Source organism: Littorina saxatilis, linkage group LG10, assembly GCF_037325665.1.
Source record: "Littorina saxatilis isolate snail1 linkage group LG10, US_GU_Lsax_2.0, whole genome shotgun sequence".
NCBI classification, from domain to species: domain Eukaryota; kingdom Metazoa; phylum Mollusca; class Gastropoda; order Littorinimorpha; family Littorinidae; genus Littorina; species Littorina saxatilis.
In genome coordinates, this window is record NC_090254.1 from 18757752 (window position 1) to 18768372 (window position 10621).

General features: G+C 40.0%; 1 protein-coding gene across 1 annotated transcript in view; it reads right to left on the reverse strand.

Annotated features, from left to right (window-relative positions):
• Positions 1–323: 323 nt before the first annotated feature.
• Positions 324–10621, reverse strand: part of LOC138979213 (uncharacterized) — a 19570-nt gene continuing 9272 nt past the window's right edge. The window contains exon 6 of the mRNA XM_070351991.1: positions 324–1313. Within this exon, the coding sequence (XP_070208092.1) occupies positions 1307–1313 (7 nt within the window). The 3' untranslated portion in view covers positions 324–1306. The remainder of the gene's footprint in view (positions 1314–10621) is intronic.

A 10621-nucleotide genomic window follows, 5' to 3' on the forward strand; every position in this document is an offset into this window, starting at 1 on the left:
CTTTTGAAGGAGTTTTACAGATAATGCATACACATTGTGTCCGTTTTGCATGGTATGATTGAATAAAGGTACAAGCAGAGCTATCTTTTAAATAACATTGTAATTTATTTAACAATCTTTCTGTGTGCGAGCGTGTGCATGTGTTTGTATGTATAATGGTGTGTGTGTGTGTGTGTGTGTGTGTGTGTGTGTGTGTGTGTGTGTGTGTGTGTGTATGTGCTGTGTGGTGTGTTTGTGTGTGTGTATGTGTGTATGTGTGTGTGTATGTGTGTATGTGTGTGTGTGTGTGTGTGTGTGTGTGTGTCTCTATAGAAGCTGCAGACAAAAAATAATAAAAACACAAGAAAAAAAACGAAAAGGAGAGAGCTGAAGAATATGCATCCTAAAATCCCTGCAACGCTACTTTTCTAGTTTCCTTCCTTCACACAATGTATTCCAATCGATCCCAAAATAAAAGAGCCTGTCGTCATGCTGTCGAAGAAGGTAATTAACAATTCCCTGAACAAAAACAGGGCGTAAGATATACTAACATGTGAAAATCACTACCTACCAATCACAGGGGTATAATGAGCTACCATGCTGGCTAGCTTTGTCAATACATTAGATAAATGAACAAAATTGTCAATGCGACCACACGACCACATGACTTGATACAATTTAAACAGCATGCATAATTACAGTTTGTGACCCTTCACCACGGAATGAGTCGCATGTCACCTTTACATGATTTGTATATGTTTACGTTGTCGTAATTTACTAAAGAGTTGTTTATGCTCTATCCAGTAATGAACACCGTTTTAGAAACGAGCCAAAACGTTTTGAGTTATAAGCCTGTGACGAAGGTGAATCTCACACTGATACCTTAAACACCCCCCGGACGTATATTAGGCCTAGAGCAGAACCGCGCGGGGTGACATCCGACTCATTCCCTTGTGGAGGGTCACATTTGGTGAAAACTATAACTAAGGAAGACAGACTAACTCTGATCCAATTAACGTACAGTTGTTGGTAATAAACAACAACAACAACAACAACAACAACAACAACAACAACAACAACAACAACAACAACAACACGTTGTCGATAACAACACTAACAACAACAACACATGTCTGAGGTAAAGACATGGCGAAGAAGCAGAGATTGACGGTCCTGTTTGTAATATGTATGGTGTGTGTGGTCAATACAACAGTCAATATTCAAGAGTTTTCGTAGATAAATTTGGCTTCTGCAGATGCGTAATTCTCCGTCCATTGCGATCTAGCTCTCACTTTTCATGTCAGAACAAACCATCTCTTTTTGTTGATCACTCTCTGTAAAAAGAAATGTATAGTTAAGATATGATGAACTTGCCAACAATAATGTTGCACGAGTTGTTGTTTCTTTGGTAAAGAAACTTGTTGTACATGGTCATGTTAAAACAAAAACAAGTCTTGTTCTGTTTTTGTTTGGTTATTTTTACAATCCTTCAACATCAAAAACTATTATTAAAGGGTGGACATCTACTGTTTAGCCTTGGGAGAGATCGCATGGCTCTTTTGTTACCGTTCTCACGAGATCAGTTATTTTGTTATGGCCGCTGGGAATTGTGGCAAACTGTTCAAGTGTGTGCAATAGTGGAAACCTTACAATTATTACAAACGTTATGATGATCAAAATGAATATTGACAAGTTCAGCACTTGCCTTCCCTTTAGCTGTATTTTTTTTTCACCCTAGGACATGTTGAGGACAGTAGTTTGAGTCTCCTTTACTTGATGACGTTTCTAATGCTCCCGGCTTTTTGTTCTTCTATTTTCTTTTGAAAAGCAAATAAACGAGCGCTGAGTTCGAGCGTGAATATCGTATGTTGGCAACAACACTGAAACCCATCGATCAGTCACAGAAAAGGAGTACCCTAGCTACCATTTTAAGTTGAGATTGTCCAATGTTGATTGTAGATGATTGAATGTAGATATGTATTGTTTATATATCTGCATGGTATTGTCCATACGTGGCTAATGTGTTGTTGACAGTTAATTGTTATGTTACTTTGCTAAAATGTATTTGTATTTGATGTCATTTTAAATAGTATGTTTTATTCATAGTTAATATGTAAAGCGCGGGGAGCATAGATTACTAAGGTTCACGATATACTAGCTGTCATTATGATGATGATGATTATTATTATCATTTATATTTGTATTATGTAAGTTATTGAGACATCACAGTGCGCTAAGAGATTTATAAAGCAAATCGAGAAAATGAATTATTTAAGCGCTATTGTCAAGCTTTGCTCTATAAAATCTCTTAGCGCACTGTGGTTGTTTCAATAACGATAGTGTCAGTAACTACAAGAGGTTAGAACGTTTGACAACGCACATGTTTCTGCGGGCGAATGGATAACTGTGGACCGGTCGAGTTAGATATATTTTGTTTTGTGTGCCGGCTTTGCCATAACTTGCAAGCTTCTCGTCACAGTTGCACGATTCGGGGGCATTGACGGTTTTATCGCCGACCATCCCATTTACAGTGTAATGACCCTCTGTACCGTTGTATCGATTAGCAAGTCATAGTAGGAGTTACATTTATGCTAAATGTACCCGTGAGCATACAGCTTCACTTTTATATTCAGTTCATTATTGGTAGAAAAACATATACTGGAAGTTTATATGCTCCCAAAAAATGAACAACCCCCACGCAATTGAGTGACATTCCCTGGTGTCAAAGTGACACGATGTTTCGCTCATTCACAAATAATATTGTTGGCATGTCATTTCTTGTAATGTATCTGCATTCATCTGGGAGGTTGGTGCTATGATTACATGGTAAGAATGTGTTAAAGCCTTCCCGTTTTCTATTTACATCGTTTTTGTCCTGAAATATGCAAAAAAACATTCATTTGGATACTGAAATGACGCTGTCGTATGCTGCATGTACGGAGGACAGTCAATCGAATCAGTCGACTTCCAAATGCAGCATTGTCTAGCTCGAAATCTATCAGAAAAACACTTCTGCCTTTAGCAGCGGGGAATTTTAGGGTCAAGCATCATTTCTATTTACATCGTTGTTTTCCTGAAACATGCTAAAACCGTTCATTTCAGAACTGAACTGTTGCTGTCGTCTGCTACATGTACGTAGGACAGTCAATCGAATCATTCGACTTCGAAATGTGGCATGGTCTAGCTCGAAAGCTGTCAGAAAAACACTTCTGCTTTTAGCCGCAGGGAATGTTAGGATCAAGCATCATTTGGTAATGTGGAGAAGATAAGCTACATGATGTCACTAACACGGCGGATGAGACGAATCTTCTCAAATCAAAAGAAGAGGCACAGCCTCACTCTGAAATAGGTATGAATACGTTCTCTAGAACTGTTAGCGCACTCCCAGCGTGTGCTCACAGTTTTAAGTGCATTGCCATTAACCAATCAACTGTTTCACATTAGTCATGCGACACCAGTACTTATTGACAATTATTTGTATTAATATTTAAGTTATTGAGACATCCCAGTGCACTAAGTGATTTATAGAGCAAATCGAGAAAATTCATTATTGAACGAAGCGCATAGCGCTGAGTTCAATAATTATTTTCGAGATTTGCTCTATAAATCCCTTAGTGCACTGGGATTGTTTCAATAACGATATTGTCGGTACCGCCAGAAAAAGAAACAAGTCGCGTAAGGCGAAAATACAATATTTAGTCAAGTAGCTGCCATTTTTCAGCAAGACCGTATACTCGTATCATCGTCAGTCCACCGCTCATGGCAAAGGCAGTGAAATTGACAAGAAGAGCGGGGTAGTAGTTGCGCTAAGAAGGATAGCACGCTTTTCTGTACCTCTCTTTGTTTTAACTTTCTGAGCGTGTTTTTAATCCAAACATATCATATCTATATGTTTTTGGAATCAGGAACCGACAAGGAATAAGATGAAAGTGTTTTTAAATTGATTTGGACAATTTAATTTTGATAATAATTTTTATATATTTAATTTTCAGAGCTTGTTTTTAATCCGAATATAACATATTTATATGTTTTTGGAATCAGCAAATGATGGAGAATAAGATAAACGTAAATTTGGATCGTTTTAGACATTTTTATTTTTTTTTACAATTTTCCGATTTTTAATGACCAAAGTCATTAATTAATTTTTAAGCCACCAAGCTGAAATGCAATACCGAACCCCGGGCTTCGTCGAAGATTACTTGACCAAAATTTGAACCAATTTGGTTGAAAAATGAGGGCGTGACAGTGCCGCCTCAACTTTCACGAAAAGCCGGATATGACGTCATCAAAGACATTTATCAAAAAAATGAAAAAAACGTTCGGGGATTTCATACCCAGGAACTCTCATGTCAAATTTCATAAAGATCGGTCCAGTAGTTTAGTCTGAATCGCTCTACACACACACACACACACACACACAGACACACACACACACACGCACGCACGCACGCACACACACACATACACCACGACCCTCGTTTTGATTCCCCCTCTATGTTAAAACATTTAGTCAAAACTTGACTAAATGTAAAAAAGAAGATACAACACGCACATTTTGCTTTGGATAGGCATAATTGTGTGGTCAGGTCGTGGAAGATCTACTTTTGTGTGGGCTGTCTCAAGTGTGTCGTGCGTTCGTCACACGCAAACTCTTGTTTTAATTTATGTTGGTAAATTCTAGTGTAGCGTTAAGCTAAACAGTGATGATCTTTCAGAGAGACCTCATTTGAACTCGGAGAAAGGACTTTGTTCTTATTAGTTATTTGCGAGTTGAAACCTCCACGTGAGCTTTGACGGATTGACTGTGCAGAGTGACACCCCTTGAATTGGCTAACCCCCAAGGTCGACGGTTAGCCCATTTTCAAAATAAATGTGGCAAACTAAATGTGGCATGTTTCTCGTGTGGTATCTTCACTCATCGGGGAGTCTGGTACTAAATATGAACGGTAAAAATGCTCTGAACCCCACACGATTTATATCCCCATCGTTTTATCGTTCACATTTGCCTAACATGTTATTTTGCTGAGCGGGGTTTATGTCGTCTGCTAGGCTATGGCAATCGAACCACTGCAGTCTCATTTCAAAAACAAAACTTGCTCGTCACGTTGCACTGAGTCTGCACGCATGAGGCAGGCTGGTAATACGTCTCATATATGGTAAGAACGTTCTAAACCCTACACGTTTTCGATTCCGATTGTTCTTGCCTTGAAATAATAATTCGGAAACCATTCATTTACTGAACTGATGCAGTCGTATTTCAGTGTAGTCTGCTACGTATATTCCAAATGCTGATCTAGCTGGTACGTTATCGGAATAACACTTGTGTTTTCTGTTAGCTGCTGGGAATTGTATACTAACTCATCATTTGGTAATGCGGATAATAAGCTACATGCCACTAACACGGCATAATTATGAAAAGAATCTTCGCAAGTCGAAACTGAAAAATTAGACACAGCGGGTTCTATTTTTAGATCAGTGGCAACTGTGGCACAGGCACATGCAATCTGTCAGAAAAAAACCCACTACTGCTTTAATTGAGAAGCAGGAAATGTATGGTCATTTGGTATTGTGGAGAATATAAGCTACATGTCATTAATTAATTATGAGGGTGAGAGTACAGTCTCGCTTAGACAAAGGGCGGAAGAATACGCTATGTGGAAAAGTTAGCGCACTCTTGGAGTGCGCTAACAGTTTTAGCGCATCGCCATTAGCCAATCAACTGGTTCACATCAGTCAAATGACACCAGTACTTACTGACAATATAAGATGTTTGATGGGTTGTTGACAGACCAGCTTTTTTGTCGGTCCGAGGGGGAGCATATCGTCTTTTGTTTCATATTTATTGACCAAGGCCGAAGGCCGCGGTCAATAAATATGAAACAAAAGTCGATATGCCCCCCGAGGACCGACAAAAAAGCTGGTCTGGCAACACACCATCAAACATCGTTTTTGTCATCATTTTGGTGGTTCAACATTAAGTGAAAAATCAACACAGGGAGCCATGGTTTGAAACGCGAGTTCTGTTATTATAATGCATGTTCGGGGCCCCAGCACGTTGTTCAAAGCTGGCGTGCGAAAGCAACTTACTGTGTGTGATTTGAGTTTATAATGTTGAGACAAGTATGTCAGGTTTGAGGATGCGAAGTTCTGTAGGTTCCGACTACAGAGTGGTGTGTGAAACCAACAGTAAGCGCCTTTGAGACGATAGTGCCCACATGTTGCATTCGAGCGATGGGATTGTCGTATTTCAAACGAGGTGATTTGCTTGCACAGTCAGCGTTGACCATCTCACAACAGATCTGTTATGTGGATTATCGTGCGACGTTCGAGTCGGGGGCAAGGAATCGCAGGAAGCAAAGATGAGTCTTTTTCCATTGTCACTTTTCTTTCCGGTTGTTGGTGCATATAATATTGTGCGGACAAAATGATGCGACGGCGAGTGTTTTTTGCCTCCAGGATTTTGTGGTGTGGGTATTGTTTTGCTCGTTTCATACCCACACCAAAACCTGAAACACACCCCACCCCACCCTCCCCCTCCCTCACAATCAGTCCATGAACACAAACACTGACACACACAAATTAATGATCAAGTTACCCCCCCCCCCCCCAACCCTTCACTTGCACACCTGCAACGCAGACGATCATATTATTGATTAAATATAGGTCAGTGTTGGGTTTTTTGTTCTTGTTTGTGTTATTGCAGAATCGGTTTTCTCTTATTGCTACACGTGTCTCTTCATTACATTTCACCATCGCCCTACCACCCTGCCCCTCTCGGTATTCCACCCCTCGGTTTTCAGTGGTAAATATTAGTAATCGAATATTGAAGCTACGTTGAGTCAAAGGTCACAGAAGATTTGCATCGTGCAGCACTGCACGAATTGGGTCAAAGGACACAAACGATTTGCGTCGTGCCGCGAAGGAAAGATAATCGCGATCTTGTTTCTCATTGCCTCTCTGTTTTTCATTAGACTTGTCATTCTGCTTGCTCGGCTTTGTCAGATGTCTTCATTTCTTGTTGCTATGTTCTTTGCTTTTTTATTATTATTTTTTTATTTGCGCTTAGTTTATCGATACAACGTCTTGTGCACGGGTCAAAATGTGTGTCAGGGGTCAATTGGTTTGACTTAAACTTGACGTTCGTGTTTCTCCAAACAGTTTGTTTGTTTGTTTGTTTATTTGTTGCTTAACGTCCAGCCGACTACGCAGAGCCATATCAGGACGAGGAAGGGGGGGATGAAGGGGGCCACTTGTCAAGCGATTCCTGTTTACAAATGCACTAACCCATTACTTGTGTCCCAGCAGGCTTTAGTAAAACTAAATTAATACCTACTGGAAGATTACCAGTTTCCAGTATGTTAAAATAGGCTTAACCTATCTACTGCTGGACTTACATCAGAACACTAACAGATTAAACTATACATGAATCGCGAGACAAGCGGCAAGAGAAGAGATTTTTGGAAAAAATGCAGGTGAATGAGCAAGAAGGCAGAAAAAAGAAAAGAATTCATGAAGAAAAAGAGAGCATGACAGGAAAGAGGAACCAAAAATCTACCTAAAAGCAAACTAGAAAGCTCCTGCGGTTCCAAAAACAGGAGGGGCCTTTAATTTCATAACCGCAGTGCCCCACTGCGGGATTCTCCAAACAGAGATACACGCACTCCATGACTTTGTGAGAAGATAAAACATATCGATAGGTTTCATTTGTTTGCGATAAAGCATAAATGTATGACCTTTGATGAGGTAGTTTTGTTTTTTGTTTACATTTGGCGATTTGCCAGTTTACCAGTTCGTATTTGGAACTTGGCGAAGCAGTGTCGTCTGTTTAGGTCTGGGGAAACGCCAATGAAAAGAGCCGAAGAATCCTCGAGCGTTTCTATTGGGTTTGCTTTTGATTATCCATGTAATAGGGCTTCCTGCAACTATGGTAACCGGGGATTTATTCCCCGGGGAACATGACATTTATTTCCCAGGTGCTTGTGAATGAAAACTCGTGAAAATGATGACAATTTAAGTTATTGGGACATCACAGTGCGCTAAGAGATTTATAGAGCAAATCGAGAAAAAGAATTATTGAACGAAGCGCGTATTTGCTCTATAAATCTCTTAGCGCACTGTGATGGTTTCAAAAAAGATATTGTCAGTACTGCAAGAGCAAAAAGAAGAATCACAACGCACATTTTGCTACGCGCATTTAGACAGGCATAACTGTGAGGTCAGGTCGTGTTAGATCTACTTTTGTGTGTGGTGTCTCACGTTTGTCGTGCTTTCTGTCACACGCAAACTCTTTTTACGTTTAGTCAAGTTTTGACTAAATGTTTTAACATTGAGGGGGGAATCGAGACGAGGGTCGTGGTGTATGTGTGCGTGTGTCTGTCTGTCTGTGTGTGCAGAGCGATTCAGACTAAACTACTGGACCGATCTTTATGAAATTTGACATGAGAGTTTCTGGGAATGATATCCCCGGATGTTTTTTTTATTTGTTCGATAAATGTCTTTGATGACGTCATATCCGGCAATTTGTAAAAGTTGAGGCGGCACTGTCACATCCTCATTTTTCAATAACATTGATTGAAATTTTGGCCAAGCAATCTTCGACAAAGGCCGGACTTTGGTATTGCATTTCAGCTTGGAGGCTTAACATTTAATTAATGACTTTGGTCATTAAAAATCTGAACATTGTAATTAAAATTATTTTTTGTATAAAACGATCCAAAAAAACGTTTATCGTACTCTTCATCCTTTTCTGATTCCAAATACATATAGTTATGTTATATTTGGATTAAAAACAAGCTCTGAAAATTAAACATATACAAATTATGATTAAAATTAAATTTCCGAAATCGATTTGAAAACAATGTCATCATATTTCTTGTCCGTTCCTGATTTGAAAAACATATAGATAAGATATGTTTGGATTAAAAACACGTTCAGAGAGTTAAAAAGAATAGAGATATAGAAAAGGAGGGCTATCCTCCTCAGCGCAACCGCTACCGCGCTTTTCTGTATTGTTAATTTCACTGCCTTTGCCACGAGCGGTGGACAGACGATGCTACGAGTGTACGGTCTTGCGGAAAAAATGCAATGCGTTCAGTTTCATTCTGTGAGTTCGACTGAGCTTGACTATATGTTGTATTTTCGCCTTACGCGACTTGTTTTAATGTATGTTGGTAAATTCCAGTGTAGCGTTAAGCTAAAAAGTGAAGTTCTTTCATAGAGACCTCATTTTAACTCAAATAAAGGACTGTGCACTTAGTTATTTTCGATTCGAATCCTTCGTTCTTCGACCGATTGACTGTGCAGAGTGACGCCCCCTGACTTGACTCCCAGGCCTGTTCGAGGCTGGTCAGCGCATTTTCAAAATAGATGTGGTGTGTTTCTCGTGTTGTATCTACACTCATTGGGGAGTCTGGTACTAAATATGGACGGTAAGAATGCTCTGAACCCTTTACATATTATATCCCCATATTATTGTCCTTCACATTTGCCCAACATGTTAATTGGCTGAGAGTTTGAAAGCGGGTTTTATGTCGTCTGATACGGCAATCGAACCAGTCTCATTTCCAAAAGTAAATGTCTCGTGTTGCATCTACACTCATGAGGGAGGCTGGTAACAAGTCTATTACATGGTAAGAACGTTCTGAACCCAACCCGTTTTCGATTCCGATAGTTGTTTCCTTGAAATGATAATGCGAAAACCATTCATTTACTGAGCTGATGCAGGTTGCGAGTTCGACCCTGGGTCAGGGCGTTTGCAATTTTCTCCCCCCTTTCCTAACCTAGGTGGTGGGTTCAAGTGCTAGTCTTTCGGATGAGACGAAAAACCGAGGTCCCTTCGTGTACACTACATTGGGGTATGCACGTTAAAGATCCCACGATTGACAAAAGGGTCTTTCCTGGCAAAATTGTATAGGCATATATAAAAATGTCCACCAAAATACCCGTGTGACTTGGAATAATAGGCCGTGAAAAGTAGGATATGCGCCGAAATGGCTGCGATCTGCTGGCCGATGTGAATGCGTGATGTATTGTGTAAAAAAAAAATCCATCTCACACGGCATAAATAAATCCCTGCGCCTTGAATATGTGCGCGATATAAATTGCATAAGAAAAATATAAACACATTTTTTTTTAAATCCCTGCGCTTAGAACTGTACCCACGGAATACGCGCGATATAAGCCTCATATTGATTGATTGATTGAGTCGCATTCCCGTGTCGTCTGCTACGTATGGCGATCGAATCAGTCGACTTCCAAATGCTGGTCTAGCTGGTACTTTATCGGAATGCCACTTGTATTTTCTTTTTGCCCCTGGGAATTTCATGCTACATGATCATTTGGTAATGTGGAGATGATAAGCTACATGCCACTAACACGGCGGATAAGAACTCGAGAACCTTCGCAAGTCAAAATAAGAGACACAGCCTCACTGGGACCGCAGAAAATTTAGGGTCAAACATCATTTGGTAATGTGGAGATATAAGCTACATGTCACTAACACGGAGGAAGAGAAGAATCTTCTCAAATCTTCTCAAGAAGGGGCACAGCCTCGCTGTGGCAAAGGGCAGAAGAATATACGCTCTCTGTAAAAATCAGCGCGCTAACAGTGTTAAGCGCACTGCCATTAGCCAATCTACTGTTT